Source organism: Epargyreus clarus, unplaced genomic scaffold (assembly GCF_041222505.1).
Source record: "Epargyreus clarus isolate Ecla_fem2 unplaced genomic scaffold, WU_Ecla_fem_2.2 ptg000011l, whole genome shotgun sequence".
In the NCBI taxonomy this organism is placed as follows: domain Eukaryota; kingdom Metazoa; phylum Arthropoda; class Insecta; order Lepidoptera; family Hesperiidae; genus Epargyreus; species Epargyreus clarus.
The window spans coordinates 7,435,275-7,452,257 of record NW_027332219.1 but is presented as its reverse complement, the minus strand read 5'-3'; the positions used below and the strand labels follow the sequence as shown (position 1 = coordinate 7,452,257).

Below are 16,983 nucleotides of genomic sequence, written 5' to 3'. Positions count from 1 at the left end.
GCTTGTGGCTATGCTAAAATTAAGACATCTTGTTCAACAGTACCTAAAATATAACGCTGCTACAACACAACGGAGACTATAATCGTGTAACATTAAAAATACAGATACAAAATTATTTTAATAGACTCTTTTTTCGAAAATGTCTGTATATGTTGAAATTTTAAATATATATTTTTTATAATTTGGGAGTAGCCGACGAGCATGCAGTCCACCTGATGGTAAGTGGCTACTGCCGCCCATGGACATCTGTAATCAACCCCAGATAGGATTAGATATTCCTACCTGAGGTCGGCCACAGATGCGCCGCTACCCCTGAGTAATGTAGTCTGCCTATGTTGAAATGTACGATAAACTTTTGGAAACTTTTTTTTTTCAATAATCGCTTAATAGGTTCTAATTTACTTATAAAAATATTAAAGAACGTTCTACCTACTATAAGTACATTGTTTCCTATAAGGACTAAATTGGAACACGTCTATCTCCCTTTATAATAAATAGATAACTTAAAAACGTAAAGGTTCTATATCACCTTCAGGGCCGGATTTAGTGGTCTAGAGGCCTTGGGGCAACAAAGGAGTGGAGGCCCCCTGGCCCCAAATTATTTTCCGAATAAAATGAACAATTTTTTCAGTTGAGTTTTTTCAATAAATATTTTATTGTGAAACGCAGGTAGATTCTTCTAGGATTCATGTTTGTACAAAGTACTGTAGATAAAGGTAAAACATCGAAAAAAAATATCAAAGGAATATTTTTTTTTTACTAGTCTGAATTAAAAAAATCCGACGTCTCTATTGTGGGGTCCCCTCTTTTGTGGAGGCCCCGGGGCTGCCGCCCCGGTTGCCCTCCCTTAAATCCAGCCCTGATCACCTTTAAAAGTTATCGCTATTTACAAAACTCAAAATAATTCCAAGCACAATTGACTATCTACAAATACAATACTGACTGAGCAATAGCTATTTAAGCAATAATATTGCAACATTTATCCATTCATACCTAATGTATGTAGACAGATCGCTAACAATGTCGTAATTTAGAAGGGAGATGTTACCGCCATGATTATTGTGAGTATGAGATATGTTCCAGACGCAGGCAAAATAGATAGTATGTATACGCAAATAGTGGTAGATCCAGGGGAAACTAGCTTTCCATCCATAGTTTTTTTATTAAGTTTTTTTTTATTAAGTTTTCTTATTAATTTATTACTCTATTAAATTATTGTTATTAATAACAATTAATAACAGTACTATAACTATTAAATTAGGTTATTAATAACAATAATTTAATGTGATTTGTTATTGTGTTAGACAACACAGTCTAGCATTAAATTTCAAATTTAAATAAATTAAATTTCAATGATTAATTTTTTACGTCTTGACAAATTTTTAATCATCTATATTTTAATTTGTTTATATTAACGATGTTTTTTTCTTCTCTATTCATAATTCTGTTGATACAAATAATTAATTATATTTTAAATTCGTGATATTAGATTTTTAATAGACAGTAATTATGATAACACTGCTCCTACAGCTATGTTACTCGCTTTCTGTATTTGCATGCTTTCTTTGCCAATAATTGTAATGACGCTTATCTCAGTTCTCTGTTTTTATGATTGTTGCTTTTATTTGGTGTACATTATGTTGGTATTATTATCTAAATATATATAACTCAAAGGTGACTGACTGACATAGTGATCTATCAACGCACAGTCCAAACTACTGAACGCATTTACATTTTTATACATAAAAGACTGTTAAAAGATATATATATATATATATATATATATATATATATATATATGTGTGTGTGTGTGTGTGTGTGTATATATATAGACCTCCCTTTATATTTAAGATTTCTAGTGTGATAGTGGACTACCACTACACATTATGTAAAATTATTATAATTTTAAAACTAAAAACCATGTTAAAATTGCACAAGGAAAATCGTTAATCCTGATTCCTGATTTGAATCGTGTGTTGTCATCGGTTCTTCATAATTGTTCAAAATTTTAAATTAATCGGACCCTTCAAAGTGGGTAAAAATCCAGTTCAAAGATTCTGTTACATACATACAGGCTAAGCTAATTAAAGTGTGGTAAAAATCCATAGATTAGTAAAGATATTTCGCCGCCTTGAAATTGAATGAAGCCACCCACATACGGCTTATTAGTAAGTTCTTTTTTTGAATTCTTGACAAATAAAAACATTTTAAGAGATAATTTTTGAATAAATAACTAATACTGCGTAATTTACATGATAAATTAATAATTATTTCAAATATTTTAGGGACATTTTGGCACGGAGCCGTGGGAAAACTTTTTTACGTAACTATTTCAATTTTCAAAACTTGGTACATTTTCTCGTTAGGAGTGAGTAATCTTTACTAATCTATGTAAAAATCAAGTGTTATTATAATCTAATAGATTGTGCTCTGCGAAATGTGCTTAGTAATAAAGTTTCGCTTTTCAACTTTTATGTATGGAACCCTAAAATATAGGACCTTTAATTTATTATCACTTAAACATACGTAGCTAGCAACACCGCGCATCAATTAGAAATCACAAGGTGACCCGCATGCCGATGTCATATTGGGGGCAGCTGGGTCAACAATGGCGTTGGTACTGTTGGTATTGAACCTTGGCTTGGCTGTCTGTGTCTCACATCGAAGACTTTGTCTTAACAGATGCAAAATGGCGGCGTTTGTATGTTTCTTAAATGTTATAAAGCTTGTTTTAATATAGGTTCGAAATGGTTTTGACGTACAATAAAAAAATATGGCATTTATGGTTTTTGGCTGTATTTCCAACGATGTCTTACAGTTCAAATTTTAAAATGTAAGGCGTTCAAACATAGTTTAGTGGAATCTTGGGTGCGTAGTGAAGTGTGTCTTTGACAAGATTATAAATTAGACTATATAATATAAGCTAGGAGCCAACTGCACGTACCTAATAGGCCTACATAGATCCATACTGTCACGATTTATACTTGACAATCCGCGTGGCGTAGCGGTCGCCATATTGGTCTGACGCGCAACGAGTTCCGGGTTTGATCCCCGGTCCATAGATTAGTAAAGATACTTCGCCGCCTTGAAATTAAATGAAGCCACAAACGGCTTATTAGTAAGTTCTTTTTTTGAATTCTTGACAAATAAAAACTAATAACTAATACTGCGTAATTTAGATAATAAACAAGTAATTATTTCAAATGTTTTAGGGACATTTTAGCACGGAGACGTGGCAAAACTTTTTTACCCAACTATTTCAATTCTCAAAACTGGGTACATTTTCTTGTTAGGAGTGAGTAATCTTTACTAATCTATGCCCCAGCCAGACAGATATCTGATTGATGAATTTAGATATCTGTTCTGGGTCTGGTGTTTGTGTACTTTTCTTTGTATGTGTCCATAGCACCCACGATACAAGGAATCCTAGTGTGGGGCTGTGAGTTTAGAAAGCGTTTATTTATTATACTGCCAACGAAGAAAGATAAAGCTTAGAACTAGTTTTAAAATTAAAACCAAAGTACGTATTTAATTTCAAAATACAAGATGGCCGCCCCATCATGCGCTGCTAATGTTGCAATCGTGAGATTCGCAACACATTAAATGTAAGGTCTAACCTAAACAACTGCTTGCGAAACACTGTGACTACATTTTGATTTGAATTTATATGTAGTGAATAGTCGAAATGTGGTGTTATATGGCTTTAATACTTATTCTGTAAGTACCAAATTTTCAAATCAAATCAAATCATTTTTTTAAATTCAAAATAGGTTCTTTACAGAGCACTCTTTGAATGTCAATACAATTACCACCACTTCACAAGGTGTTTCGTTATGGAGAAGAAGCGGCGAAAGAAACTCCATAACACACATCTTTTAAAAAAAATGTTTTTTACATTGTTAAACTTAACCTAATGGTACATGTGGAGCTGGAACTACTTCAGACCACACCGTTTTGTCAGTCAAATAATCACTGAGTTTATGGTACGCTTATTTACATAGGGTTTGTTTAAGGACATGTTTGAACTTTTAGTGGGATTTTGGGGTTTTAGTGCGGTAAGAATCACCACCTTTTAAAGGATTCCCCCTCGACAAAAAAACATGCTTTGATATTGTGAATTTACGGAACTTCGCACAGCTCTGGCGAAAACGCCTTCTGTTTTCTACTACAATTTCATAAAGACATTTAAACTTATATGTCGTTATTTTATTATAATCGTAGATCGGGATTCCACATGGCAATTAAAACTAATTATGCAAGCGTGCATTCAGAGTGGAACAGAGGTGTCGTTTCACTTTTGTGCTTATGTGGCGCTTTCTTGCTTTATAATTTAGGTAGAAAACGGGTAGTCCACCTGATGTTTTGAAGGTGGTAGAACCCTTTGTGGTTCGACTCCGGCGGCACCACCGCCACATCTATTTCTGCCTCATAACAGCAGTGTTCGGCGCTGCTGTGTTCCGGTTTGAAGGACAGACTTTTCCGAGGCGTTCCAGCTTAGTCCTCAGGGGTAGCGGCGCATCTGTGGCCGACCTCAGGTAGGAATATCTAATCCTATCTGGGGTTGATTACAGATGTCCATGGGCGGCAGTAGCCACTTACCATCAGGTGGACTGCATGCTCGTCTGCTACTCTTATATTATAAAAAAAAATGTTTTTATGTCCCACTGTTGGGTTAAGGTCCTTTTTCATTAATTAAGTGCGAATTGTTGGACTTCACACTTCTTTAAGGACTTTTTTTAAGAATTGGTGTATTTTCTTACAATGTTTTCGTGTATCGTTAAATCGAGTGATAATTAATTTTTCATATGCAAATAACTTTAGAAAAATCTTAGCTTGGGGTTCGAACCTCAGCCCCACAATTAAGAAGTAGAAGGTCACTACTAGGCTATTACTGGTTGTCCCGGTAGTTCCGGGACCAGACTAGGGCTACGATTTTGAGGTGTCGTTAGATTCGCCTAAATGAAGCCAGTGACATAGATTATATTTTTAAGCATTCGGTTTTTTGTAATAACTTCAGTGTAATACACATTTAACTGTGTAAATAGGATTGCATACATGACATCAATTGTAATATGAATGTTGGGCCTTAGATTCCTGTCCCTGTAGTTTCGGGACCAGAATAGGGCTACGGTATCCCCTGCCTGTCGTAAGAGTCGACTAAAAGGGGGTTGTGGACGGCAAGAGTGGGAGCTCGAACCGCCCGGCTAGCGACCCCGGGAAGTGGCGAGTTTCATGGTCATCTGGGCGGAGCCTGACAGGGCAACGCGCTAAGAGGACTCCGGTTGCGTTCCTTTGTAGATCCCGAGTCTTACTGGTACTGGTACACAACCATTCATTAAACAATAATTAACAACAGTAAAAGAAATTTGAGCTTTTAAACAATACCTCATAAGCTCGGGAACAATACGAGTTTTTTGCGCCGTTCAATTATAATCTAAATTTATTATCTGTACCGTTATAAAAGAACGGCATTGTATTTAAATAGAATCTGGGGCAAATATATTAGATGTTCACTTCGGAATATTATGTCCACACATTGTTTTATTCATTTTTAGGGGTGTTTTTTTTTCAAAAGTTCTTTAAATACCAGCACTGTAATTAAATCAAATCAAATCAATTTTTTTTATTCAAAATAGGTTCTTTACAGAGCACTTTTTGAATGTCAATACAACTACCACCACTTCACAAGGTGTTTTTATGGAGAAGCGGCGAAAGGAACTCCATAACATTAGGTAACTACATCTATAATACATCTACAATCAACCTCAAATAGGATTAGGAGAGTCCTATCTGAGATCGGTCACAAATGCGTTGCTACAACTGCCAACTTACACCAATTATGAAAAATCAATCTTTTTTTTACAATATAGGAGTAGCAGACGTGCATGCAGTCCACCTGATGGTAAGTGGCTACTGCCGCCCATGGACATCTGTTATCAACCCCAGATAGGATTAGACATTCCTACCTGAGGTCGGCCACAGATGCGCCGCTACCCCTGAGGACTAAGCTGGAACGCCTCGGAAAAGTATGTCTTCCTTACCACATCCTTTGAAACTAACCACAGCAGCGCCTAAAACTGCTGTTATTAGGCAAAAATAGGTGTAGCGGTGGTGCCGCCGGAGTCGAACCACAATCTATTTAAATGTTGCTTACAAAATATCAAAAATTTTCAATTTCTACTATGCAAAAATTGTCAAATGATCTATGGTATGTAATTATAATAAAGAACAAAAAATCTCCTTTGCTTCTTATTGTTATTTTCTTATTTAATTATTCTGTTTGATAGCTTTCGTGTTTACAAAAGCCTCTAATTTTCGATGATGACTATAACTCATATTGTACTATGTATTCCAAACCCACGTTATTCAAGGTATGTACAGAATTCCTTAGCAATAGCCTTATTGTACGGGCGGGCCGAGTGAATCACCCGGTACGGTAAGCCTCGTTGCTTAAGGAACCGAGTTATTTATTAAGGCTAAGGTGAGATGCATGCGTATGGAAATGTGGGCTAGAGATTGTTTCTTTGTTACTACTCATACTATTGTTGTGTATTTGCACTATAATCAGATGGACGCCTGATGACAAGTGATCACAATTGATTACTGAAGTCAAATTCAAATAGGATGATGTTAGTCGTATCTGCGATCGACGAGTCGCTATAGATATATTTGTAATCAATCTATCGAAATGTTTGTCAAACAAAGATCGCAATTTGACAATTTGTAGAAAGCAAAAAAATGAACAATTTTTTTTTTTTGTTTGTTATTGTCCACCTTTTTTATTTTGTTATGTAACTATAACCTAGCTTTAGTAAAAAAAATCCTATCATTTTCTATAATAATTATGTAATTCTAATAATCTTTTGAAAAGTACTTTGATAAAGCCTTATTATGTACGGGCGGGTGTGAATCACCCGGCACGCTAAGCCTTGTTGCTTAAGGAACTGAGTTATTTATTACGGTTAAGGTGAGATGCAAGCGTATGGAAATGTGGGCTGGAGATTGTGTCTTTGTTCCAATATTGAATTATATTATCTTGAACTATAACTGTCTTAGAATAGCTGTATTTGAAGGCTAGGTAGACACTTAAAGTGTTACAACTTAGTTTTCAGGGTGCAGCAACGCATTTTTTGTCTATTTTACTATTGTTATATTTAAATCACCTTCAATATAAATAAATAATGTATAGTAATATACTTTAATCTAGGTACACGATAGTGTGTCAGCCTTGATTAGATGAAGTGAAATTGATTCTGATTAGACGAGATTCCACCTTGATATTGTACAGGTGGTTGGTCTTTGGGGTTCTCCAAAAGAGGTACAAAAAAGCTATAAGCTCCTTTAAAACGGCTATGCACTGGCGACTATGTAATTTCATGATGCCAACAGGTTAAATAATATTAAAAAACCTGGCATCTTTTATCCTAAATACAGTGTTATTATGACGTGTAAAGTAGCCGTTTCCATCTATAAGCCCTTTCAAATCTTTAAACTGAACATATCTTCCAAAAATTACGTCATAGCATTTGACTGAGCATGACCATAACAACATAAACAAATACTCCCTAACGACACAAAATAAATTTATGCTAAGAATACGCACACACAAACTGTCACCAAAATACGTCCACAACACAAACAAACAGACATTCACAGTACTTTTACAACAATATAAATAACAGATGTTTTGGCGTGGCCATTCCGTTTATTTCTGTCCGCAAGGTTAAAAGAAAAAATAGCATCACGGATTAATTTGGTTAGTAATAAATTTCCCTCAGCACGATTGCGCACTCATCAGAAATTCTCTTTTCATACATAGTTTAAAAAACAGGCCATCATAAGTGGGTTTGTTTAATTTGATATTTAAATTTTGATATTTTTAACGGAAGATATAATTTTCATGTAGAATTCGGTCCGACATTAGCATCATACCTTTTTTTTTATAATACAGGAGTAGCAGATGAGATTGCAGCCTACGTTGTAGTAAGTGGCTACTACCGCCCTTAGACATCTGTAATCAATCTAAGATAAGATTAGATACCTATCTTAGGTCGGACAAAAATGCGCCGCTACCCGTGTTAAGCTGGAACGCCTCGGAAAAGTATGTCTTCCTTACCACACCGTTTCAACCAGAAGACAGCAGCGCTTAACACTGCTGTTATGAGTCTGTTTCGTCGTCAGATCGAACTACAGAGGGTTATAGTCCGCGCCAAATTGCTAGTCCGCTCTGAAGTTGTTGCGAGCAGGTGTAGTCATACAATTTGCTATGGCGACGCGATTCATTTCGATATTCAGAGCAGACTAGCAACTTAGCTACCTACAATTTGCACTTGCTATTGGCACTCTATTTTAATTATTTCTCCGAGGTTACACCTATCACACAACATCAAAATATGATCTACATAACATTAACGTTTATATAATTTCCTCGAAGCACTTGCCTAGTTACCAACCACAAGGTATTTACTCTAAACATTATATCACACAGAAATCACAGTTTCATCACAGTAGGTAGTCTAAATAGAACAAGAATAATTTCGTAACACCATTACGTTGCATGAACTCATTTGCATCTCACGGAGTGGTTATATTTAATAAAACTTGTAACTCTTACAACGAAAAGTTTCAACCTATAGATATCATGAATTGCCCCATTGGTAAATATAAAAGCAACATAAGACAGGTCATTGCAACGAGAAATTCTACATTACTTTAAGATAATTACTTAATTCTTTAAAAGTAAGTCTATCATTAAATATCTCCGTTTTGCTCCAATAGAGTCATCACTTACCAGTAATTTTATGAATAAGATATTAGTGGAAACTTTACTGATATGTGAACTAGCTATATAACCTATCTTTAAGTATCATGTTGTATTGTATGTTTCATAAATTAAAAAAAAATAAAAAAAAAAAATATATCATGAAGATAAAATCGAAATTCTGTCTTGGGAAATATTAACTAACTTTTCCTACGTTCACATATCTTATTATTTTAAGATGCTTAAGTTAAATAATCCTTTTTTAAAGATTTGCATTTACTGATTTAAAACAATTATAAAGATTATTAAAGAATATTTTTATAAGTTTAAAGCAAGCAATCCCGACGATAGCAATGGACCCGAGCAGAACTGTGACACTTTTATTTGCATAATATAGGAGTAGCAGACGAGCATGCAGTTCACCTGATGGTAAGTGGCTACTGCCGTCCATGGACATCCGTAATCAACCCCAGTTACCCCATGAAGGTGGTAGAACCCTTTGTGGTTCGACTCCGGCGGCACCACCGCCACACCTATTTCTACCTAATAACTGCAGTGTTAGGTGCTGCTGTGTTCCGGTTTGAAGGGTGTGGTAAGGGAGAAAGACTTTTCCGAGACATTCCAGCTTAGTCCTCAGGGGTAGCGGCGCATCTGTGGCCGACCTCAGGTAGGAATATCTAATCCTATCTGGGGTTTATTACAGATGTCCATGGGCGGCAGTAGCCACTTACCATCAGGTGGACTGCATGCTCGTCTGCTACTCTTATATTATAAAAAAAAAATGTTAGGATAAGATATTCCTACCTAAAGAACAGTGGTTCTACCTCACAAGCCGATAAAGATGTGTTGCTACTCCTGAAGACACAGATCGCCTCATGTGTCAGCCAGCATCCACATTCTACCACCTAAACTAAGAAACAACTTCACGCTACTGTAGAGTGTAACCTACCAACCTCCTTCTATCTCTTGAAAACCTAATATTTTGTATGAAAAATAAAGAACGTCAATTAGGATGTCATGTCAGTTGTATATGAGTTTTGAAGGTGGTAGAACCCTTTGTGGGTCGACTCCGGCGGCACCACCGCGACACCTATATTATAAATATATATATATATATATATATATACGCAAATTAATATTTTAATATTTTTATTTCTCTTTTTGTTCGCTTACTTTAGTTTTCACTGTTATATATACAACTATACCTAGATTATTTTATTTTTATTTTCATTTTGTAAATTTAACCTACCGATAAGGTAGACGGGCTACCTGATGGAAAGTAGTCACCGTCGCCTATGCACATTTGCAACACCAGAAGAGTCGCCAATGCATCGCCGGCTTTGAATATAGTGCGTTGTATTAATTGCTTCGGACTATTATTTCCTAAACGACAAATAGATGTGGCGGTGATACCTTTTTCTAACAATCCGTAGTCCACATTAGTTCTATCACCATACCCTGATAGTTATTGAACCCAAGATTTCTACATTTAATATAGCATAGTAACTTTATTGATAAGAAAAACTACCTTATTGATACAACGATGCTGATTGATATGCTGAGGATAAAAAATTCTAACCTTGTATTTTTTTAATAATTCATTATCATTATTTTTTGTAAATAATTATTGTTGTAAATAACCGAGCATAACCGCGGGCAAATACTACTTATTTCACGCGTTTACCAAATAGGCATAACATCGACGTAACGGTTAACAGCTAAATTACCATTCCATTTGTATAACTAGATAGTTATAATAAACTGCTTATTGACTTACTAATACATTTTGATTTGTATTCTAACCTGTATTTATTAAAAAATAGCTGTGATAGCTAGTAAAGAAACTCAGCCACTTGATCAGGTACGAAGTTCAAATCCCAGGCACCTCTGATTTTAAAGTTATGTGTGTATTAGAAATTAATTATCACTTGCTTAAACGGAAGGAAAACATCGCGAAGTAACTTGAATACCAGAGAAATCTTAAAAAAAAACAAAGGTATGTGAAGTCTACCAATACGCACTTGGCCAGCGCGGTGAACTATGGCCTAATCCTTCTCATTCTGAAAGAACACCTGTGTCCAGCAGTGGGACAGTAATGGGTTGATGATGATGAATAAAAAAATTAACTGTTTGATTTGATTTGAATGTAGTCGAGTGTAGTACTAGTAGTACTAGTAGTAGTATTATATCGCAGGTAGTAAGTTGCATCATTTAATCAAAAGTCTAGCCATAAAATTAAAAACTGATATTTAACAAAACGCATTATTTACTTTTTACAATAAGCTAAACAAAATCCAATTATATTAATTAACAAATTAATACTAAATACTACAAAATGTCACTAAACAAAAATCACATAAAACAAATAATAATAATATAATTATTATAATAACTTATTTTCAAAAAACATAATAAACTAAAAAATCAGTCTTGATTCATCGGTATGAACATTGTAAATATTCTCAAGTTCTTTGGCGATTCCACCTATGGACATACGAATTAATATATTAGTTTTATTATAATATGGTAATGGTAATCTCAAATATTCTAGCTACCTTCTGATTTGGACATTCCGTTCTTAAGGTACTGAAATAAAAATTGCACAAGTGCAAGTCGCAGGCCGAGGTTTCCGCACCACAAAATTATCATTATTTTTTTTGTTTTGTATTTTACATTTATACATATATCCTATAAAAATTCAAGTCTATATTTAACGGTTCAAGTGGTAGAGTCATGTGACAGAGGGACAAGCTGAGAGACGACAGAGGCTTAGCGTTAGGGTTTTGTCCTTACCCGTTTTAGTTGACGAGCATGCAGTCCACCTGATGGTCAGTGGCTACTGCCGCCCATGGACATCTGTAATCAACCCCAGATAGGATTAGATATTCCTACCTGAGGTCGGCCACAGATGCGCCGCTACTCCTGAGTACTAAGCTGGAACGCCTCCGAAAAGTACGTCTCCCTTACCACACCCTTTAAACCAGAACACAGCTTGACACTACTGTTATTAGGCAGAAACAGGTGTGGTAGTGGTGCCGCCAGAGTCGAACAACAAAGGGTTCTACCACCATCATACGAAGTAATGAACATAATTTAATTTCTATCTTAAACATACGGTTTCTAAAAATAATGTCTAAATTTCTACACTCCAAGGAAAACTAGGCTCAATAAAAATAACACCACATCATACTGTAAAAATAAAACTAAAAATAACGTAATAAAACGAGTGATATAACTAAAAGTAAAAGAAATTTAATGTAACTATACTATTATACAATACGGTAACTATAACACAAACATAAGTTACGGTATTTTATATACATATTAATTGTGTGTGTGTCTGTGTGTGTGATTTCATAACAATTAATTTTTAAATAACTTTAAAATATTTTAACTTGTCTACCCTCATATGAATTACTTAAACCTTTTGAAATATACTTTCAAGGGAGAGAGTAATAGTAGCTTTATATTTCGAAAATATTCATAGTTCTGCGTTATATCAAAAAATCTACAAAGTTGAATTAATTTAGAATCCATTTTCAGATTATTTTCAATTATTTTTCTAGAACTAAAAAAAGATATATTACAGGCTGAAAAGTACTTTACCTAAATGCGAAAGTAGCTCTTTAGTCCATTAAAATTTTATGAACCTATTTTTTATGAACTCAGTAATAAATGATAATGTAGTCCACCTAATGGTAAATGGCTAGTGCCGCCCACCCACACATGTACTCAACCTTATCCTAAGAACGAGCTTTTGCCCGCGGCTTCGCTCGCGTTACGAAGTAATATTTTCATCCCCTATTTTGTCCCCTTGGGGGTAGAATTGATCAAAATCCTTTCTTAGCGGATGCCTACGTCATAACATCTACCTGCATGCCAAATTTCAGCCCGATCCGTCCAGTGGTTTGGGCTGTGCGTTGATAGATCACTATGTCAGTCAGTCACCTTCGAATTATATATATTTAGAAGATATTATATGGGGTTCGCCATATTAGTATTAATACTTTTCTTTTTTGTAATACTTAGAATAATTAGTATACTACTGTATTTGAAAATTTCTATTTATTTTTAAATTACAAACAGACATTACATTAAAACCCACTTATACAGATTATACAACCGTGTAAGAGCATAACAAACACTACAGTTAGTTACACTACATATAAACAGTACAATACTAGGAAACGTAAGGTCGGCGACCCGTCGTGACGATGCGGTTTGACGACGACACGACACCGATTTATTTGGTACATAGAAGACGCTTTATGTGAAATATGCTCGCAAGTTAAGGAAGCCGTTTCGGCGTACTACATATTGTAGGCAAAATTATAATAATCCCCACCACCCCTGTCTGTATAACCATTTTTTATTTATTTTTTATTTTAAGTATTTGTTATCGTAGCAGGCATTGAAGTAAATGCACTGCTCAAAATTTGAACTGTCTAGCTACTACGGTTCAACAGATACAGCTAATAACGTCGAAAAAAAGCTGTTTCTTAAACGGACAGGCGGACAGACAGCGCGGGCACTCATTTATATAGATTATACAACCGTGTAAGAGCATAACAAACACTACAGTTAGTTACACTACATATAAACAGTACATTACTAGGAAACGTAAGGTCGCCGACCCGTCGTGACGATGCGGTTTGACGACGACACGACACCAATTTACTTGGCATATAAAAATGTACGTAGGCGCTTTATATGCATTATTGTCGTTATTTTAGGAAAGTTAGAATTTTAGATTTTTGTAAGAGAAATGATTATTGTATAAATATTATGAACCAACTCCTTGCTGCCTTTGTCTGTCTGAAACCTCTGAATGGGACGAACTCGAAAATTACTTCACGATTTTTATGCGATTATCCACAATGGATAGAGTGATTCATAAGAAAGGTTTAGGTATACAGTTCACATAGAGTAAATTGGCTAAAATATGACGATGATATAATTTACAAGCTCAAGGCAACATACTAATAGTTATCAATGGACATAAATACTCTATGTTACCTCTGCAAATTGCGGGCAGTTTTCTAGTAAAGTATATATACGTGTAAGGTAATTTTATACAATATTCTAAATATTAAATACGCCATATACGAAATAATTACCAATATTTACTCTACTTAGAAAATACGCATATAATCAACAAATTACATTTTTTTGTATCTAATATATAAAATTCTCGTGTCACAGTTTTCGTTGCCATACTCCTCCGAAATGGCTTGACCGATTTTGATGAAATTTTTTGTGCTTATCCGGTATCTATGAGAATCGGCCAACATCTATTTTTCATCCCCCTAAGTGATAAGGGTTGTTCACCCTTAACATTTTTTTTATTTATACGGCAACACAACGTTTGCCGTATCAGCTAGTTATACATATAGAAATAAAATAATGAAACTTACCGGTGTTCTTCTTTGTAGTAGTGTACCCACAGGGCTGGGTATTTTAGTAGGGGTGCCACCGCAAGGGCTTCGAGCTGAAAATAAGAAAAAAGAACTTGAATTTCCAAATTACTACAAACTATACATCCAAATCTCATAGATTAGTAAAGATTACTCGCTCCTAACAAGAAAATGTAACATTGTGACAATTGTCACTGACAAATATTTTCGTGTTTGAAAAATATTAAAAAAAAATAGTTTTTAGATCATTTACGAATGAAACGATATTTCTTCGCGGTTTTTCTTCGATTTCGAAGACATCATGATAAAATGTTCTTTTTCAAAGAATTATTTTTACGCTGTCGGATTTTTTGATTTTACAATATTTATATATAATAACTAGATTCAATGGTAGATACAGCACGTCATGTACATACATACATTCACTACTACGACGCATGATACATGCTGATCGCGAATTGTTGCAAAATACTTTCATTCTAAGTTTATACACGGATTTCCGTTAAGTCATGTAAGATAATACTGACTTTAAAATCATATCGATAATAAATTTTATAATCAGTTTATTGTGTTCATAATATTAATTATTATTTGCACGACTTGAATTCATAGAATCACGATTATTTTTATAGTTAAAAATACTCAAAGTTGATTCTTATGGCAAGTCAGGTCTGGCATTCACTGAAATAAAATTTATTTCATTTATACTAAAAAAAACTAAACAGACTAACAAACGTTAGTTCTAGGTACAACTAAGAATATCATACAATATCTGTATACATCATATAATAAGAATGTAAGCTTTGTGTCTGTACTAGGGTTTCCGATTTCCCGGCACACGGAATTTCTCAACCCCTTTTTCCCGGGAATTCCCGGAAACTCGAAAAATTGTCGAGACATTATGAATTCCATGTCTCCAAACTCATCGTGAAATTCCCAGGAATTCCCAACCAGAAACCCTAGTCTGTACTTGGAATAAATTTCCAAATTTTCTAATTATTGTCTGTCTGTTTGCATCACATAGCATAGCAGTTTAAAGTTAGTGTGGTAAGGGAGGCAGACTTTTCCGAGGCGTTCCAGCTTAGTCCTCAGGGGTAGCAGCGCATCTGTGGCCGACCTCAGGTAGGAATATCTAATCCTATCTGGGGTTGATTACAGATGTCCATGGGCGGCAGTAGCCACTTACCATCAGGTGGACTGTATGCTCGTCTGCTACTCTTATATTATAAAAAAAAGAGTTTAAAGTCGAAAGTATTTTTCTAACATTCAACTGCTTCAAAAATTTCTATTTGAGGGCAACAGATACCACTAACAGTTTAACCTAATGTTGTATCAATTTATCGTAACCCGCATTCCAATAAAATAGGTCTCCGGGTAATTTTGTTAAGTTGTGATAGGGTGGCGTTATAGGGGTGGCCTACATTTGTTTCGTGCGGGTTGATCGACAATTTACTATACATGACATTCATATTCATTATATCATGGGGCGTTATGATCAATTTTTTAACTAAATTGAAGTATCAAACGAGCATTAAGTCCATCTAATTGTTGTCACTGCCGCCCATGGACATCTGCAACCAATTCCATATAATTTAATAATTATTATGATTTTGAAAAATATCAATGGTGCCTGGAATTCGAACCTCGAAGCTTTCATTGGTATTGTAGGTATACACACTACATGAGCAAAATTCAGTTAATACGAAATAATTTAACACAGAAGGTCCTTAAGTAGTGACTGAATAAATTAACCGACTTGGCATTACATGGATCTCACAACTTTTAACGCTAGAAGAACTAAGTTGTGAGACTTGGTTTTTACCACGTTTTTATTACCTTGACCCGTATGCATGTATGTAACGGAATCTTTGAACTCGATTTTTACCCACTTTGAGCGGTCCGATTAATTTAAAATTTTGAACAATTATCAAGAACCGATGACAATACACCATTTTAATAATTTTATCCCATTCACCTCATCAGGATCGCCAGGCATCAGGAAATAACGAATTTCCTTGCGCGATTTTAGCGTGGTTTTTATTTTTTTAAACTATAATTATTACGGTTGAGGACTAACTTATGAGACTCGTTTTTGTTTGTTAATCCTATAAATTCCTGTCAGTGCGGTAAATTGCGGTTTGAACACTAAACCAAAGTTTCGTCAGTGTACAGTGAATCGTTTTATTCTTGTATGACGACCCCCATTTATTTCCAACCTTTTTTATTTTTAGTTTGTTGTTTCTTTGTTGTTATACCGGCCACCGTTCTATTTACACTGTCAAAATTTCAAGTGTCCATCTATTATGGTTCAGGAGATAGAGCCCCGTGACAGACAGGCAGACAGCGGAGGCTTAGTCATAGGGTTCTGTTTTTATCGATTACTAGCTGACCCGGCAAACTTTGTACCGCCTCAAAATCTATTTATCAAATATATTTCATATAAAATATATCCTATGTTACTCGTGGACAATGTAGCTTTCGAATGGTGAAAGAATTTTTAAAATCGGTCCAGTAGTTTTTGAGCTTATTCATTACAATCAAACAAACAAACAAAGTTTTCCTCTTTATAATATTAATAATATAGATGTCGTTTTAATTTCAAGCTACCGTAGGTAGACATACCTGCTAGATGAGCAAAATTCAGTTAATCCTACGAATTCCTCTGTTCGGTAAAACTCATTGCGGTTTGAATACTAAACGAAAGTTTCGTCAGTGTTACGGTAAAGCATTCTATTCTTGCTATTGTGTACGCAATCATAATTTCGTGATAGACATCGCTGTTTTCGAAAAATTAAAGTCGGATATTTT

General features: G+C 34.9%; 1 protein-coding gene across 3 annotated transcripts in view; it reads right to left on the bottom strand.

Moving 5' to 3' along the window:
* The window catches only part of LOC140745930 (uncharacterized), a 73,326-nt gene that overhangs the window by 45,583 nt on the left and 10,760 nt on the right, over nt 1-16,983 (bottom strand). For all 3 annotated transcript variants that reach the window (XR_012102717.1, XM_073077894.1, XM_073077893.1), the window contains exon 2: nt 14,176-14,249. Coding sequence is in view for 2 of the 3 variants with exons in the window: in XM_073077894.1 (XP_072933995.1) it covers nt 14,176-14,249 (74 nt within the window). In the remaining variant the exon portion in view is untranslated. The remainder of the gene's footprint in view (nt 1-14,175; nt 14,250-16,983) is intronic.